The 20,398-nt window shown below is 35.9% G+C and overlaps 1 protein-coding gene across 3 annotated transcripts in view; it reads right to left on the bottom strand.

Moving 5' to 3' along the window:
• LOC145694745 (phytanoyl-CoA dioxygenase, peroxisomal-like) overlaps window positions 1–20,398 on the bottom strand; it is a 70,890-nt gene that overhangs the window by 23,393 nt on the left and 27,099 nt on the right. Inside the window, exons 1-2 of one of the 3 annotated variants that reach the window (XM_081771353.1) lie at window positions 18,973–19,322; window positions 5,536–5,630 (exon numbers count right to left, since the gene is read on the bottom strand). In XM_081771353.1, coding sequence (XP_081627479.1) covers window positions 5,536–5,598 — 63 coding nt within the window. In that variant the 5' untranslated portion in view covers window positions 5,599–5,630; window positions 18,973–19,322. Of the gene's footprint in view, window positions 1–5,535; window positions 5,631–18,707; window positions 18,852–18,972; window positions 19,323–20,398 lie in introns of those variants that run through there. The other 2 variants (XM_081771354.1, XM_081771355.1) reach the window with 2 other exon arrangements.

The raw sequence follows: 20,398 nt of genomic DNA, 5'->3' as shown, positions 1-20,398 counted from the left end.
AAAAGTCCTTAGTGCCTACCAGTTAACCTACTAGTTGAGGCAGTCCTGCTAGCGAGTTAGAGTCTACGATGCTCTGCAAGCATTGTGTCCGAAAGTTATAAGGCAAGCTCACGTCTCGCCAACACAAGTACCAGATACCGAACTCACCACAGCCCGGAAGAGTCTCACCCAAGCCCCGGAGCCTCAGGCGAACCCGATGTGTCTGTGTGTGGGTGGGTGGGTGGGTGGGGGGGGGGGAGTTGATAATTCCTAGCATTGCCTACCTCCATCGTTCAAAGGTTATCACCTTCCGCGTAGAGGTATCACGAACACGTCGAGATACTCCCGGATGGAATGGTACATGTCATGTCTCCTGAGTTTGAGACCAGGTACTTACCCGGTTGGATTCCTCCCTTTCACTGGGATTAGAAACTGTTAACCACGGTTTTTGGAATCCTGGGATTGGCACTTTTCTCCAGTTTCGGCTTGGCACCTTCCAGGCAGTAGACCCTCCCATCACGGGAGAATCGTCCAAAAAATATGGGACTTTCTCTAGTTACGCCAAAGATATTACGTACATTAACGCCAATAACTGATGTAAACTGTCTGTTTCTAAAGACACGGTAATTTGGGAGCGACGACTCCTCCCGTAGGGTCGCCAGAATACTGCACCCGGTGAAATCAATCGAAAGGCCTGGGACAAAGGGCTCTTAATACCTCACAACTACCTTTGAGGTACAACGGGAGCGTTAGGATACAAGCATCCCATTCCGGATCTGAGAGCCCGTAGTCTTATCTGTTGGACCCGAGGACACGATCTAGTTGCCCATTTCGGAAGATAGTAGGAATCTCACCTCCACTGGTAGGGGCGGCAGTTCACATAGGTGTTGCACCTACCTCGAATGAGGCAATGACGAGGTAGCACGTACCCTCCCATATCAGACAGCACTTGTTACATGTTCGTCGCCATTAAGAGATCTAGCCGAAGCCTTCATTCCCTAGTAGGTTGTTGCCAGCTTACTCACCGCTGTCCACGTTAGGGTAGCGGCTTAGAGTAGTGGAATAATGAGAGCAACGTGTTTTCACGCACTTCCCAGTTCCGATCTTGCCCTCGCTTTTACACAGTTCATCACAATGCACATGAACTGGCAACAATGAGGAGGTCTCTCCCCATTTCTAAGCACGGGTTTGGGACTAGCCATGGTAGGGTTAAGGAATGATACAACATTCCTCTGGAAACCATTCGTAATTTATATGTCTTAATTCCGCGACGAATCTGACTTATTCTGCAGATTGATAGTGGTCTCCCGCCACATTTAGTTAGTTAGGTAAGTTGCATTTACCTCAGGTATTTCCACTATTTTGATAACCATCTGTAGGTAAGGGCCATATGCTAATTTATGTGGATACGACCAGTCTTGGGGAGTAACGTAACGCAAGTACTTTTTAAGTAACGTTTCCTAGTAACGCGTTACATTTTTTCCAAAGTAACTATAACGGTAACGCGTTACATATTTTTAAGTAACGTACCTAGTTTGCGTTACTTTTTTCGCGTTACATTTCGGATGAGTAACTACAATATATATAATATTACGGAAACAAATGTTTCTTTCCTGTAAGTGAATTTCTCAGAATGAAACAATCGAGCATGAACTACGTATGTCAGTGACCGACAGTCACAAACACACAGAGAAACAGAAGTTCGTAGTATCATTTGCTTTTTTTTTTTTTCTTTTTTAAGGGAATCACGTGTACTGATTGCAAGCACCTGGAAGATTTTGTCGTAGATTTTGACAGCTCCAAATCAATACATTCAGTGAGTGAACTAGGAGTGCAATGATACCGGTAGTCTATTTTACTTCGATTGGTGGTGTTTTTATAAAGATGGAGAACGAAAATATTTTACCGTTCGAACATTTAAAAGAATACTTTTTTCTTAAGAGCTGAGGATGATGGTGAACAGAATTTAAAAGTAAAGTGTCTGAAGTGTCCCGGCGGAAAATATTTATCAACAACTAGGTACCATAATTAACGATTTACAGTAAGGGGTTAATATGAATAAACTGTGTTCTGATTAGCAGGACTACTTTATTACTAGAAAATAGTTTGCTGATGGTATGTAATATTGGAGTTCTTTCAGATCAGTTTGCTTATCCTAGAGTTCCGTTGATTATAGAGTTTGAAACTAGCTTTAAAAAGCATGTATCGATTTTAGAGTTACTGGCAAGTTTTGATTCACTCCCAGTTCACGTATTTCCCTATATTCTGTATTTCAAATTTTACGTAACAACATTATTATTATATAATTAGTTTAGCAGAATAATAATAAGCAACCATTTTTTCTAACGCATAAGGATGAGCACGAATCAAGCTGAAACTCGACTCGACTCGAATTCAAGTCGAGTTTCGAGTCAAGTCAAAGGTAATATCTTTGAGTCGAGTTCCGAGCCGATTCAGTTTTTCGCGCCGAGTTTCGAGCCCTTTTGAGTTTGATAAATGGCTCGTTCGTTTTAACTTGTCTTGAAATCATGGCCTGATTACACTGGAAAACGAAAGCCATGAGAAATGTAAGCTGAACAGTAATATGGAATACTCTTAGTGCTGTTCACGAAAGGGGACACTGCTCGCATCTCGTCTCGTCTCGATAGCGAGACCACAAGAGATTTTTATAACAAGCTCAGCTCGGCTCGGCTCAACTGAGAAGATGCCTCGAGCCGGCTCACTTGGGGTGAAATATCGGCTTGAGTTGGCTTGGTAGGGATGAGCCATCTGCTCGGTTCAGCTCAACTGAGCCGAAGGCTCTTGCTCTAGTCGAGTCGGTTGGTTGAGCTGTTGGCTCGGCTTACTTCTCGGTACGGGTCGAATGTAAATGAGCTGTGAGCCGAGCTGCTCGAGTCGTTAACAATTCTAAACCGGGCCGAGCAGTTTTGAAGATACTTGGCCAGTGCCCTATAACTTTTAACAGTGTTTGGCTCAAGCCCGAATACTCAACCTAGACCCTCAACCCAAATTCAGAAGCTCGTGAACAATGTCCTTGACTCTTAGACTTCACGACTACCGTGGTTGGCAATCAACAAGTTTTTTAGTATTCATATACTAACCGCCTATCTTTCATTTTTATATACAGTGTTGTTATAATTAATAATAATAATAATAATAATAATAATAATAATAATAATAATAATAATAATAATAATAATAATAATAATAATAATAATAGTAATAATAATAATAATAAATAATAATAATAATAATAATAATAATAATAATAATAATAATAATAATAATAATAATAATAATAATAATAATAATAATAATAATAATAGCGGTAGTAATAGTAGTACGGAAAATTGAAGTCATATTTTTTTCACATTTTTAAAGGTTTAGACCTAAAAGTAACGCGTTACTTTCGAAGTAAAGTAACAGTTACTTTTTGGGGGCAAGTAACGCGTTACTAACGCGTTACATTTTAAGAGCAAGTAAAGTAACTTGTAACGCGTTACATTTTTACAAGTAACTTACCCAACACTGGACACGACATATAGATAATGTTTTAATATAGAATCAAACTTGTTATCATGCAACCAGTTTCCAAGACATGCAGGTGGACAAATGTAGATAAGTAATGTGATATAAGCTTAACCACTTCCAACAAAAATAAGATCAAGCAAGTAACTACCTTACAGATGTAGCCAAATTAACAGGTTTTAGTATATATGACAACATTTAAATAACTCATTTCTTAAACTTATACACAATTAGCTGCACATGAACTTTGTACTCTATATTTGACATCCTTATGAGATACCAAAGATTCTGAATGAAGAACGAGGCATTCTACTTAAAATTAATACTCGCCTCGATAATTTAAGGTCGAGCACCGTTGTTTACAAATACATCACTATTTACATATAAAATAAAGAAATAAAAGTTCTGCCAATACTTAGACAGCAACCAACGCCTAAAAAATCCTACAAATATGATCCTTAAAATTCATTCTGGGGTTTATACTTGACAAAGCTTGTGAAAACATTTAAAAACAAAACTTCACTTATTGTTTATTTATTTATTTATCGGCTGCATTTTGTGAATTTCAATATCGTAAATACTATCTAGGTAAGCCTCCCAGCGGATCTGAAATTATGCACGGTACATGCTTGACCTGCAAACCATAGGTTGAAGAGCTTTTCCTGCATTTGATTAGAAGCTATTTCGAGCAAAGCAATATACAGTAAAACTTCTCTTAACGGACACCTCCATAATAGGGATTTTTTTGTCTCAGTAAAAATACATGTATTGTTAAGGGACAGAACCTTGCCTTTTACAGACACTTTTCGATACATATACGTGTAGCCTTCTTTTTCGCCAGTGTTACAATAACCTCTTCAAAACAAGCGGAAATTATTCTCACTTCATTGGTATTTAGGACTGAAAATATTTTCTGCAATTTGAAAATAAATCTGCGAATAGAGTACAGTTGGGAGACAGTCCCCTCCACACAAAATGTCTTTGTCATAAGTAAGATGACTTGGAGAACCATCTCAAAGAACAGTTGGAGGCCACGGTGGCTCAATGGTAGAACGCTTACCTCTGGTGTGTGGGGTCTCTGATTCGATTCCCGGCCAAGTAAGTTTATGGTGGACAACGTCGTGTCCGTAAGTTTTCTCAGGGTACTCCTGTTTCCTCCCACATTATCATTTTACCAATTTCTCCATCATCATTCACTTGCCTTAATCATCCGTTTCTCTTAGCCTAAAAGGGCATATTCGTGGGATGTTAAACTGAAGGATTTCATTTTGTTTCGAAGCTGAACTACAAATTCTTCTTTCCTGTGTCCACAATAAGTTGCTTTCTGTTGGTAATCCTACAAAGCCTTCAATGAGTTACTTTTACTTTTATTACAGTTAGCATGCGAAGTAAAGAATTTTTACAGAGGAATGACATGTACTTGCCACATACACTGTCAGTACATGCACATTCTGAAAACACAGCCCCCCGCGATACTTGTGTTATTTTCCCTCTACTTCTATGTAACGGATGAATAATAATAATATACCATTGGTGACCGTTATTCAGAAGTTTCACTGTATATACACAACTTTTTAATAATTCATTACAAAGTTTATTTAATTTAATGTTCCCTTTCAGTATTGAAGACGAGACGGGCAGTTTAATATGAGATTTGAAGCAAACGGGCTTCCCTGGGGCCACAAAAGCACAAATACTAGTCACTCAAGCACTGAACGGTCTTGTAATGGCTGCAATAAAATTGCAAAATTGCTTGGGAAATAATGCCAAAAACAAGTTAACATCTGCACAGACAATACTTTTTGTTGCTATGATAGAGACTCAAATCTAAACTTTATTCAACAATAAAACGTTTATTTTACTACTCCAAATTTACGTCACATCAAGAACTCTATCCATGATAATTACGCGCCAACATATAAAAATAATTTCGTCATAACTACATTTGTAATAAAGTATCGAACACACTTCCCTATACAGAAATCACACTATTTAAAAATAATAATAATAAGAGACGAATAAGGATACAAGAGTAATGTCATTTCTTCTTTGAAGATGGCGGTTTATAACATGCACCCGTTCCGCAGCCATTTCAATTAAACCACTGCTCCTGCGAAGTTAACCTGCAAACAACAAAAACATTCAAATGACTACACAATTTACCAAAATAAAAGCAGTGAGAGTTATTATCTTATCTGACAGTACAAAGTTCAATCAAGTGACAACTCCATCGTCAATACACATCATATGATTTCTGATAGAACTTTCACGTCATGTGCTGAAAGATCAAGTTATCGCATCTTGCAATAGTAATGTGCTACGTTTAAGATAAATGGAAACTATTGGCTAAGATTAATTTACACAGTAACGCAGAAGTCCTTCTGACATTTTGAGACCTTGTTGTAATCATATTTTTCAGTCATACGAGTACTCTCTGGAAAACAAACAAGGATAATTATTTTGTAATATACAACTGAAATATATATTATTTAAATAATCTTACAGTTTGATCCGTGAAATCATGTTACTTCGTATATACACAAACTGGTATTATAATAGACACTGATATAAGTACCTAAAGGGTAAACAGGCTAATGGCTAGCGTTCTTGCCTTGTAATAGGAAGCAGAGATTCCGGTTTGAATCCGGTGGCTGACAATCGTGACAGTTATTTTTTCAGCTATTTTTTACTCTAATTCACCAGATGAATATCGTGAATGTATCTTTCAATATAGGCCCTGGACGATTTCTTTCACTTCCCTTCCGATTGTTATTACTGGCTGCTGCTCAGTTCAGTGTAAATTAGCCTTGCAACGCGCTATCTGGGATTTTGTTAAATAAACAAATCAGTTTGTACTATTACGTCTTTACTGGCGGATTCTATAGGTTGCATATTTGATACTTAAAAGATAAAAGACACCTTACATTCTTTTATATATATATATATATATATATATATATATATATATATATATATATATATATATATATATATATATATATATCTTTACACAAATAGTTTCACAAGAAAAACTTTTAATAACTTTGACCTTCATAGCTTCTTGATAATGTGAAAAGAACTTACATTGACTTCTATTTTTACTATATATATATATATATATATATATATATATATATATACGAGTTATGGGTTTTTACAGAAGAACGATTCCCATCAGTATATCACACGTTTAGTTGTGCATCCAAAGAAGCCACACTGAAAAGGAGGCAAGAAAAGCCTTGAAACTGTTTATGTGAAGAAGGATTTTTTTTTACAAGGCTGTAGGCATCTTGTCTTTTAAATATTTTACTATTAGTTTATTTTATAGTAGAAGGGTCTTAGTGAAGATCTATTTGCGTACGTACTTACAAAATGAACACGGGGACGATGAAAATAAGAATAGCCATCTATACTTCCTGTCCATGCTCACATCAGCGAATAGTTGCCACATCCAACTAAATAACGCTTATTAAAAATATTCAACAAAAGAGATAGAAATTCTATTGGTTCCCGGACAAATTAAATGTAACGAGGTTCTACTTTCATTAGTACTTGGACTCGGGTAAATGAATAACTCATTGATTAATATTGATAAATGGCATCTACATGCCGAATATAGTATTGGAATTATCTCAAACATAGAAAAAAAAAAAAAAGTAAACCTAAACCCCCAAGCGTGGGACACGCTGGCTTAGTGGAAGAGAGCTAACCTCTAGTGGAAGAGGATCCCAGGCTATGTGAAGTAGTGATGGAAGCATTGTCTCTGTGGGTTTCCGCGAGGTTCTCCAGTATTTTCCAGCACGCGGATTCCAGCAATTCTTTCCCAATCATTCACCCTCATTAATCATCCATCTCCTTTGGACTACAGGCACAATCGTGAGTCATAACACAAAGATTCACTTTCATTTCATTTTACACCCACACGTTTCGTTTTATTAAGCCAGATGGAAAAATACTAAATGACTTGCAAATTATGCTACTATAATGATGTCTTTCCTAAATAAATGCATAATTATTTTTAGACGAACATTAACAAAAATCAAAACAGTATACACAATCATATGTGTCTATATTATATTTTATTACACTACTAGAACGGGAATTTCTACTCATCTAACAACCCAAACTATTGTTTGTTTTTATTCAGTGGTAGCTTTTGAAACAACGCTAAAACAATTATGAATCTCATCATGTTAGGACCACCCCAGAAGAGGACAAATTCATTATTTATAGAAAACCGGGTTTAAACCAAAAAAACAGTTATTATTTCAATAAAAAACACGGTTTTTGCCAACCCTGCTTCTTACAGTTTTTTTGCTTTTTTGATGCTTGTCCACAGACAGACGGACAAAGCCATTCTATAAGACTTCTATTACTTACGCATACTATAGTTTGGAAGTCTAAAAATGGAAAATCTTTTTACGTGCCAGTCTACAGAAAATTGCTGTAAATTACGATAGTGATGTTATCTTCATATACAGTGTGACCCAAAAGTAGGTATACAGTCCCGTACCGATCAACTCATTACTTTTTATATCTTTTTTTTTAATTGTTATCCGTCAGGTAAACTTAGTTTCTTTATTATTTGTTCTTAATGTCTTTTTACTTATATCTTAAGTTCGGAACAGCCGAAGCAAAGAAGCCTATAAGCTAGAATGTTATACTTAATAAATGAAAGGGTGTATACCTACTTTTGAGCCACCCTGTATAAATCACATTTAAACACTTTTGTCCTAAAGAAACTAAAAATAAAACGAGATAAAAACTCTAGAAAACCCTACTAAGCCACATTTTTTTTTAATACTGGTCCTAAGATGAGATTATGCACAGCAGTTCAAGACTTAAGAAAGTGGCATACACTTTTTTTTTTTTTTATTCGGCTACAAGGTTAATAGTATTTCATTTACAAATAGCACCGCATAGCGTCCATTAGGAAATGAAACTTTCCTAAAATACTAATTCTTGTATTCAGCTGTATGAAGCTTTCTCCTTTAGCTTGTAGTGATAAAATATAATTTTTAACGTACTTTCCCTCTAGAGCAGTCACTGTTTTCGTTACATAACAATAAAAGAAAACTGAACTCTCGTTATCACAAACATATCATGGTAATGAACAGAATTTTGTTGCGAACTGAGAACTCAACGCTACCTGCAGAGATCTTCGCTTGACAAATTTCTCAATGATCAGTTCTTCTTCATAAAAAATCACATTAACAGATACTTGCACTGAAATAAGATAATTACATTTGACAATGTAACTAACTTTAATTTAACTAAGCTACTAAAACTGGAAAAGAATGACACGGCAGTATTTTTGAGTGGCTGTTGAGGTGGCAACTTTACATAAATGAAATTGAAGATATTTTAAGGAGTTCCTCTACGTGTTAAGAAAACAAATAAGCTATTATCTTTAACCACAGCAATGAGTATGAAAAACCTAGCACATCCAACTACAATACTTCTCACTTATCCAAAAGTAACGCTTATCATCTCTGGAAATTAAGTTACTAAATGATTAACATACAGCATTTATTATTTACAGTCTTCTTTGGCAGTCGTTTACTGACACCTCAATTACCTTCGTCTGAGTTACGTATATATCTACAAATGATATATTTTCTATTATTTGTGCTGTTAGCAGTAAAGGTATAGGTTAAAAAAGGGGATGGGGAGTTGGTTAATGGGGATAGGATAGATGGGAATTAAATAAATAGTTAGATCAATGATACCCGAATACCACATGCCACTTCAGTGGCTAAGTAGTTAGCTGGCTGCCCACCTTTACCCCCCCCCCCCCCAAAAAAAAATGTTCTTCAAAAGATTAATTATTAACTCATTAACTCCTTTAGTTACATTGGAACAGCATTTTTTTTTTTTTAAGTGTAGCGAAATTGGGTTGTGTTATAATTTTTGTCTTTTATTTAGAAATTCGCTTTTATTACGGTTTTACATTTTATCCTTTTTACATTTGTTGAGATGGTGAAAATATTTTGCTTTTTATTTGATTTCTTCAAGTTTTCTTTTAAATCAAGAGAGAATCAACTCGACTCAATTTTTATTACTTTTCTTTTTTAAATTCCAAAGTCATACGAAGATATACCTTTTATATTTAACTAATGCGAACATTGCTCTTGCTTATTTCTTCACTAATGATTCTATGTCAGAAATAATTTTCATAATTACTGGGCGGAGATAGACAACTGGGACTGGGCGGACAATATTTCTTCAATATTGTTCTGTAGTTTCCTAATATTTTCCGGTTTGTGCCTAAAAAGCTACTTAATTTACCACGAACACTCTATACGGAGACTGGAATAATAAATAGATCTCTATATATGCCAATCTCTATATACATATAATCAAAGAAGTCCTGAGAGAGTGAGTATCTGAATGACAGATCAACGCCCAGGCCAAATTGCTGAAAACTTGAAATTTTAGATAGTGCATACGATTATGCCACTACGGAAGGATTTTTGGAAATTAAACGAGGCAGGTGGTGGGGAGCAAGGGCCGCAATTATTATATTGAAATGTCCGTATCTTTGAAGATTAGAAACATGGAATATAGAATATGGACTACTCATTTAAAATAATTAGACACGAGTTTAAGTGTTTTACCCAAAAGAGAAGAATGACAAATACTTAAACTCGTGTCTAATTATTTTAAATGAGAACTCCATATACCAATGAGAACTCCAAGTTTCTAACCCTCAGAGATGCGGACATTTCAATATAATAACTGTGATCCTTGTTCCCCTTTCCTCTTCCTCGTTGAATTTCCAAAAATCCTTCGTTAGTGGTATCTTACGTCACAAATACCACTACGGAAGGTTTTTGGAAATTAACACTATCCATATTTCAAGTTCCCAACTGTTGGGCGTCGATCTGTCAGTCAGACACTCACTCTTTCGAAAATAATGAAAGACGTGTTTAAGGTTGTTAGATTTTTTCTTTTTTAAAAAAATCTGGAAGTTAGTACACTGAGATGTCTACTCTGGATATACGAATTCCATGCGAAACTTGGTGTTTTAATGAATTCTATATAAAAGGTACAGATGGAGGAACGCTAATATTGCCAATATTGACATGTGAGAACACTTGATTGTATTCAATAAATTTCAGCAGAGAGTGAATTAAATTTTACCTTTTGGCTTTGTTACCAATCAATGGCTGCTCTTGAGAGAAGCATAATCTGTAAAAATAAATAAATAAATTTTATCGCTACAAACAAAGAGAAGAAAGCTTATTTAATGTACTGATTATTCTATACATCTTCCTTCCTATAGCTTGTAGCAATAAAATTCAATTTTTTTAGCGATGAGACTTCAATCTAGAGCCACCACTGGACTAACAGTGACAAAAAAATAACTCTAGGAATAATTATAATAATAATAATTTAATGCCATGAACAGCCTAATGGCAAGAATACAGCAGCATATCAGACAGAAATAAACACATAGTCTATATAATCTCAAGGTAAAACAAGGCAAATCTTTCTTTCAGTTAATATCCCACGATTATGCCCTTTCTATTATCGAGTTTCTGAAAGGTGGCCTCTGACAGATAGCTGCGCGTGTTGTAAACAAAACCAGAGGGAGGATTATTCGCCAATCACAGCAGTATTCTTTCACGCTGTTGCTAGGCAACGAAGGTCATTGACCGCGCTGTTGCCGGTACTTGAGACGACTTCTTAAATGTCTTAAGTTTGATGCCAGAGCTCCTGTCTCTGTTGCGGAGCCTCTGGCAACAGCGCCTCCAGTACTCCATGTGCTCTACCGAACTGTCAGAAGCCACCTTTCCTTGCGCACACAATAGACTAAGGGAAACCGATTATTAAAGCAAGTGACTGATAATATAAGAATCGGTAAAATGAGAATGTGGGAGGAAACAGAGAGTTGCCTACTTCCAGAAAACCCACGGACACGATGTTATCCACAACAAAAATGGTCGGGGATCGAACAAAGAACCCCATCCACCAGAGGTAAGCGCTCTACCACTGGGCCACCGTGTCCCCCTTAAAACAAGATAAATGTTACCTCCTACACTAATACATTTTAATGTTGTAGTAATTGATTTGTAATGAAGAACACCCTATGTTAAATTTAATTCATTGCTTTCGTACACGTAAGAAAGAAATATGTAGAATAGCCATATATTGTACTATAGTGCGCAGCACTTCAACTGGCATATGACATTCAGCGCTGCTCTCACGTCGACCAATCCGGTTGCAGCGGCGTTGCCAATGCAATAAAGTGGAAGACAGCTTCGTCCGTAACTAAGATAGAAATTTGACGTTTTTAGTCTAAAAGAATAACCGAGAATTGTAGAACATGTTTTTCTGAAAATATTGGTGAAACAACCATGTTTCTAGTTTAATTTTTTTCGTATTTTACAGCTGTTTTTATTTTCCCGTGATTTCTTATTGTGATTATTGCTTCATGATAAAAGTTGATTTTAGCAATGAGAATTAGCTTAAAAAAGATTAATTTTATGAATTTCATCTGATTTTAAATTTCCGTTGTGCAAAGCACTAGGCCACTTCGGTGATTTCGTAAGATTTTTCCAGAGAGACTTCGAATTAACGGGGAGGTGCGAGTGTGTGTGTGAAAGTAGTATTGCTAAAATAGTGATAAGCCACCCGTTGAGGACAATCGGAGAAATGCCTTGGGGTGAGGGGGTTTCCCCTGGGCTTCCATCTGAAATCATTAGCAGCCAGCTATTTGGTCTTTGTCCTCTACATGCTTCTTGTGCCAGGAGTCATCCGAGTGATGTAACGAGACCAAAAATCTGATGTCAAAACTTCTTTTGTTTTCTTTTCAATCTTAAGAGTCTTCATCCCGGCGAAATTAAAATACCGCTAATTTTACAGTAATTATGTGATATCTTCAAATAGATAAAAGATAATCGAAATGTGGAACAAGAGCGCCCTAGACAATATTATTTTACATGAGATACCGTTATCACGACTCACTTATCTGCTTTCGATTTCGAGCCATTTTGAAAATCGGCATTTATTTTCGCGTTTCTAAACAGCTGAAAACGGAAAGCCACTAAGTGACTTGTGATAACGGTACCTCACGCAAAATAATATTGTCTAGGGCGCTCTTGTTCCATATTTCAATTATCTTTTATCTATTTGAAGATATCACATAATTACTGTAAAATTAGCGGTATTTTAATTTCACCGGGATGAAGACTTAAGTTCCTCGTAACTGCCTAGCCAAATCCGTGGGCGAGGTTGGTAATTTATATTTCAAAACACAATTCCAAAGACGAATTTCGGGGAACTGGATATAAGAGATTTTATTAACACATAGCGTATTTTACAGAACATATCATTCATTATATTATAAAACCTCTCTCATCTATATATTTTCTTATTTCGGGCAGCTGTGACTCAGGATTGAACTAGGGACCTCTTACACTAAAAGTAAAAGCTCTGCCACTAACTCTCGAAGTGTGCTTCGTGGAAGACAAATACCGTTTGCGTGGATTTTCTCGTTTCATCCACTGTCAACATTCTACCATCTTTGTCTCCCTTAGTCTGGGTGAATAATCATAGGACGCTAAATTAAAAAATACATTATTAATTCAACGTACCGCGGTTATGCACTGTAGGTTAATGTAGAGAAATGACACGTAAAAATTAATGAAGATGGAAGAATTAATGCTATTAAGATAATGCAAGGAAATGGGAAAAAACCCATAAACTTACAAACACGTTTCCATCACAAACTTGTAAGGGTTTTAATTGAATCGAAGACGCTTATCATTAGAGATGAGTGCCTCACCACTGGGCCACCGTGCATTCCGTATGTATATTTTATGAATTGCTGGACAACATGTAATTGTTTTCTTATTGCGAGACTTTCTTTCTCTCGGAATTAAAAAAAAATAAATCAAAATGATAGAGCATTGTCTTTCGGTTTGCTGGGTCCTAAGTTTGATCCTCAGATGGATGTAAAGGGGGTTATAAACGATACTACCTAACCAACTAATATCAAGTATTCGTACATTCATTTGTTTATCATGTGAATAAAAAACTGAATATTTGAACCAAACGAAATATAGTATTCATACACATTTGTAACAGAAAATATTAATAAGGTACATAATTAATGATCCTATTAGTGTCAAAGTTTTGCATTGTTATAACATTCTGAATGTTGTTAGTGAGACGCGTACATTTGATACATGCAATATGCGCCCTCTGGAAGCTGCCTTTCTCACCGAAGGTTTGCCAACATCGCACAGCGGACTCATTGGTTAACGCCATATGCCAGTTCGGCTGACGCGGACTATAGCAGAATACCATTCTTTGCACGGGGAGGACGTTTTATTTTGGACATAGAGGGCTAAATTTAGATTTAAACTGCATCGAAAGTGTCACTATTCGTCTCAGCAACCCCAAGAACTTTGAATTCGATACTAATATCGGTCATTGTCGATGATTTTTAATATCCTCTCTTAAATTGCACCGTCAAAGTAAAATGATAAAAACCATCCCAGAACCGAACCTCATTCAAGTGGCAAATTTGATCGAGAATGGTCGCGTGGTTCAAGAATTATTAAGTTTTATTCATTTTCATATATTTCCCGCATACCATCCCCTACGTTGTACCGTCAAACTGAAATTATAAAAACCATCCATCTATGTCGAAAATTTCATCAAAATCGATTGAGTGTTACAAGAGGTATGAGGCAAACAAACATAATCATTTTGATTTATATATAGGCTATATATACAGATAAGAAATTGTATATACGTTTATCAAACTTCTGCCGACAATTTGTCAATTTACACCACAAAACTGTATCAAAACTTAAAAATATGACCTTACATTAATCATCGATGCTAGTTAAGAATCTGTCACCACATATTTAATATTATAAAACTTTCAGATTACGAATAGGTCAAATAATTTCTTTCACTTTTCTGGCTTTAAATGATTTCCTAAGACATTCTACACTGTTATTTTCTGGCACATGTGCAAATAATACATTAGAGCAGCGTTTCCCAACCTTTTTCAACTTGTGGCACACTACGGGTGTAAATTGAATTCTCGCGGCACACTCAATAGATATTATTATTAGTAGTAGTAGTAAATAGAAAATACCGTCGTAATTTTTTTTTGTGATTACTGACTTCCTTCTCACAGAGAAAAAAGCTCGATCACTGGTTTTCCCCCATCGTAAATCATTATAATTATTTTTCATTCTAATCCAAAATTTAGAAAACAATTCCAAGGAAATATAGGACTCAGGCTTTTAAAAATACACTTTCTTTTTGAAAACTGTATTCAACCTTTCACTAAGGAAGATCACTAAATAACAAACAAACAAACAAATCTCTTGTACTTTTAAAACAGATGGAGATAATTTGTATGAGTGTGTTTTCGAAATACAATCTGTGTAGTAGTAATGTATGTATATACAATAATATTTTACAATTACAGTATTTTTTTCCATTGTAGAGGTTCATAGTAATGTGAAATACAAATACACATTTTTCCTGTCTTGTAATTTGGTTGCTATATAATTCATAATTTTGTTCTCATTTCCTCGCGGCACATCAGCGGCCCACCGGTTGGGAAACGCTGCCTTAGAGATTGATGATATACATGCAAAGTAATGACCCATGAAAACTATCACAGACGCAGAAACCATGCACGAACGTGTTACGGGGCAGTAGAGCGCAGCGGAAAGGTTAGATCAGGTTAATATTGTAGGTTAAAACAGGTTAACTTAGGCTTGTATGTTCCAATTTCAAGTGTCAACGTGATTTTCGCAGGGTACGAGTTCCTATTGCAATTGTAATGGTTTCACACTAGTAACGTTACATTTCATAAAGTACAGCTTATACTGTACAGAAATACTCCGCGGGCGAAAATTTATATCTAATACAGTCTTCTTTCATATGCAGTCACTCGTTTTAATCGTAAAATTACCATTTGTATGACGACCTATACTTAATCTGCACCGTACAAAAAGATATGAGTATCTTACTTCCAATACGTGCTATAATGTGCAAACGTGATATTCAATTTTACAGAGGTATATTTATAATCATGAAATGTGAATTTGTCCTAGCAGGAAATTCACTCTTAATGCCTTAGATAGTGTTTCTTAAGGAAGGAACTGAATTCAGGGGTGCAGACCCACTTTAAGTCGACTGAATATATGTACAATCAATGCACACACGGAATAAAAACTGTAGTGCGCCGTACATTAACTAATTTCAAAACACAAACCACCATGTGTCAGGTGGTCACTAAAAAAAGCACGTAAGGTATCTAACTAAGTCAGAGCAGGAGCCTTGCATGAGGGTCCGAGTGACAGCAAAGATGGCGCGCGTCCATACATGCAGGCGCGTTCACGACGGCGAGTAGAGCATAATTGTGAGAGTGAAAATACATTTAATACGGCATAAAAACATGCGCTGCACGTGCTACAGTTTTGCGACACTTTTATGGTTATACATGACCACCGTGTACGCTATCATCATATAGTATCTTACATCATCATGGCTTACATACAGAATATTATGTTAAAGAGCACATTTTTCATTTCGTAATTGTACCTTACTATACATGTGAAATTTCTTGACATTCTAATGATTTATTCTTTCCAATTAAAACATTTTCTTAACCCTTATCCGGGAAACCGGTGCCTCCCAGGCTCAGTAGCGTAGTTTCTTTTTCGAATCTCTCAATAACCATACATATTTCGATGACATAAAATTCTGAATTCTTCTATCCTTAGTCGAAGTTAAAATCATGAACATATCGAGTTAATAAAACTAATGCTTAAAAAAAAAAAAAAAAAAAAATACAGTTGAAAACCTTTTCCTAACGTAACCGGGACCTAAGAGGCCCCGCATAACTTTAATGCAATTCCGGTGAAATGTACGATCAAATGGTCAAATAAAATTATATTGAACACGTGGCTAGTATAACGTATTAGCATGTGTTGAAGTCATTATTATTATTATTATTATTATTATTATTATTACCTTACTTACTTACTTCGTAGAAATGCTTTGAATAAGCAAGCAGAAATAACGAACCAATATTTGTTTTCTATTTGCTGTGCTAACAAAAGTGCCGTGCGGTGTGATAAGGACACTTGAAAGTTGATATGAAAAACAAATAAAAAATAGAAAATATTGATTACAAAAAAAAATTATCATGTACATATATGACTATTTCTATATACATAATTGTACCGTGTAAATTATAAAATTTAAAATAAATATATCTCGAATTAATATATATATATATATATATATATATATATATATATATATATACTGGGTCTACAGGCCCCGGTTGCCCGTCAATGTTACAAAATTGTCTTGCCCGGGGAAGGGTTACATTTACTCTGATATTTGAAAAACTACGTAACTGAATTCCGTCATTCCTTTACACTGTTTTCGGACAATATCTTCAATACCCGTATGTTCCTTTAGACCGTATACTGGAACAAGTCACACACCTTTGTGATACTTCGATTATTATGGATCACGACTTACAACACTGTTTATAATAGCTACCGTGTTTTAACAGTACGTTTATACGTGCTTACAAATGCAGACTTTGTACTAGTCATTCTCACGTTTTTCGCACGTTATAGATAAAGATCTACATATTTTCCTACGTCTTGTACGATCCTCCTTTGAAATCAGACTTCTTATTTCTTCCGTAAATTAAAAAAAAAAAAAAAAAACTGTGGCCTCATTAAATGAGACAGTGTCTGCACAAACATTAAGACAAAGTGTATGCTATCTTTTATGTACTAGTTCATAAGGAAGCCAGAATAAAGCTGGTTCCCACATAAGGCCATGTCAGTTTTTTTTCTCTCTCTCTCTCTCTCTTGCGCATACTCTCCATCGCTTACACGACTGCTAGGTACCGATCATCCCCGCGCCAATCCCTTCGTTTCGCCCACTGACTCGGTTAGATACATTTTTTTTTCGTGCTATTTAGCACAGGTTGATAATTTTTGGATGCACTCTTCATTGCATGTCACCACGCTGTATTTTATGCAAGTCAAGTTTTGGTACATCACTCGAAATTATTGTTGAAAATTTACTCATTACTAATTTTTTTTCTTACAAATTTTAATACTTACTATTTTTTAAAAAATTTTCTTGTTATTGTTCTCCAAAAGAACTGCGCTAGGCAATTACCCTATTTAGGTTAGTATAAACAAAATTGAAGGGGGCACCAGAAGGAATTCTTGAAAAATTACGGTACAAGTATCGTAGGATTTACGTCTAAATACTGCACCTGGATGTATGGCGTAAAAATTTGTGTAATAAATACAATTCAGAGAGGACGACGGTGATGAGCCCGCGTAATAGCGCGGGAGGAAAATGCTTCCGAAGGGAGCAGGCGCGTCAACGACGGTGAGTATACGCATAATGAGGGTATGGTAATTAAAACGAAGGGAGCAGGCGCGTCAACGACAGTGAGTATACGCATAATGAGGGTATGGTTATTGAAACAAAGGGATTGTGGCAATGATACGACTTTCAATGCTACACTTGTAAATATAAAATACAACTTCTGTACACTGTGCAGAAATACACCGCCGGTGAAAAATAGTATCTAATACAGTCATCTTTCATATACATTCACTTATTTGATAATAGTATACATGAGAACCGCCTGATCTGCGTTTCTTCTGTGTTCTATTACCACTTCTACATGAAATACCATAAATTTTCTACGTAGTGCAATAGTAAGAAGTATCCATGTGCACAAGACATGCGATATGCGTTAAATCCCCCCCCACACACACACACAGTCATAGATAAAGTACAAGGGCAATACACATGCAGATATAGAGTACAGGTACGTTCTTTTTTATTTTCGTATCAGTCGATAAGTAAATAAAAGTCGCTTTGTTACCCCCTTTGTAAGTTCGTACATACTCAATGAATAAGCCCTAAAAGTATGAGCGTCCTGCTCCTTCGGGAACTGATGCAGCTTCATATATACTATAATCCTTTCCTTATAAACGTCTTTTCAAGCAAAGGAATTTTACCAGTAAATTTTCTAAAATGCAGTAAGACAAAACTTTACCAGCGCGCTGTGTTTTTATCTAGTGCAATATTTAGTTCAGATGGCAATGTTACAATTTCGCTAACTTCTGTTAATATTAGGTTAGGTTATTTTGGTATTTTGAATTAGGACTTACCTTCATATGAACATAAACTTGTCACAATAACGATTAAGCCCTCCTAATGTGAATGTATATCTGCATTAAGAAATGTAACTCTTACTATAAGAAACGATCTTTAAACATTCGAGCACATTTCGTCAACAATACATCGTAACAAAATAGATTGCAGATTTTTAACCTGCGCGTAATTTATCTTCACCTCTACACTCAAATAAGTATAAACTGTGTAGTCATATATGCTAAATGGAATTTAAAAAGTATATAATTACTACACTCTTACCAAGCCAAGAACTGGAACACGAATTCACTGAGTTGTATATTACATAATAACTTCTCTTTTCAATGCCACTCCGTTTACTTCATGTAATACATTCTTTGAGCCCCAGATTGCTTTGAGCAGTTCATTTCCACTTCAATAAAGAATTTAATTCGCCTATGGGAATGATTATGTAACAGCTATCACTAATTTTACGGAGAGTAATGCAAAAGAAAACGTGCGAAAGGGCAATTACAAGTGCCATGTCTGTTATCACCAAATTAAAACACAAATTTGCATTAATGTTTGACATTAACCGTTGCGGAATAAGGCCCTGTACCACAGTTCAAAGCTACTACACATCACTTAGGACCACATATTCATATTGTAAAATTTCTAGATGCAAACTCGCAATGCAAACTCCACAATTCCATTTTATAAATGCTATGACAATATCTCAAATTAAAACGCAAATTTTGCGCTCCTTCGATGCAAATAGTTTCAGATGTGGCCTCGGTGTGCAAATTCTGCGTGAGGCATGGACATCCACAATGGAACTTCCTTGGAATTCAAATGAATCAACTATTTGAATTAAACTCCTGGGCATTAGCAATATTTTCAGATGAAGTTTGGAGACATCATCCCTATCCATGGTGTGTCAGCATCGTACAGCAACTGTACATGAGAATAGTGAACGAAGTATATCCTCTCATGATGTTCTTCGTATAGTGAGAGAGATGACAGACAAAATTTCTTGGATAGGGGTCAACGACGGGAACACACCCTCGCGTTCTGTTGGATGGTGAAATTGGTAGATCAATATCAAGTTTCACGACTCATTGTGATCAGTATAGTATCCTGACAATTAATATGTGTGACGAAGTGTGTGTAGGTTTTGTTGGGGTTACTTGTTGAATATATCAAAGTGATATGATACGAATTGTGTTCACTTACGAAGTGACAAATCTTCGATCTCAAAGGGTATTGAGAAAATTGGGGCAAAAGTTCTACCGAATGTATAAAATTGCAATTGGAGCTAGCTTGATTGTGAGCCTGCAATAATTCAAAGGGAGATTCCGTCGCAAAATGGTTTAAGCGTCGGCAGGGCCGGCGCTAGCAGTTTTGCCGCCCTGGGCGTTACTTTCAAATGCCGCCTCTTTAATCCGCTAACCTTATTTTGACAGAGGACGTTCAGGTATTAAGAAAAAGTAAGATACCATATTTAAAAACATGTATGAAAAGGAAAAGTAAACAAAAAATTGAACTGCCTCTCTCGAATGCTTACGTAATTTTTAAATGACTTCATACATGATACAATATCTATTCAGTATGCTCGATTTCGCTGTACGTGATATACAGCAGGGCATACAGAAAATTTAAAAATATATATGCTTTAGTCCGACCAAGAATTTTAATTTTTAAGCTTAGTTTATATCAAAAGGTGTTTCCA

The sequence above is a fragment of the Thermobia domestica genome, chromosome 9, assembly GCF_964235325.1.
Source record: "Thermobia domestica chromosome 9, izTheDome1.hap1.1, whole genome shotgun sequence".
NCBI lineage: Eukaryota > Metazoa > Arthropoda > Insecta > Zygentoma > Lepismatidae > Thermobia > Thermobia domestica.
Note: the sequence above shows the minus strand (reverse complement) of the source record. Positions and strands in the feature narration are given on the sequence as shown.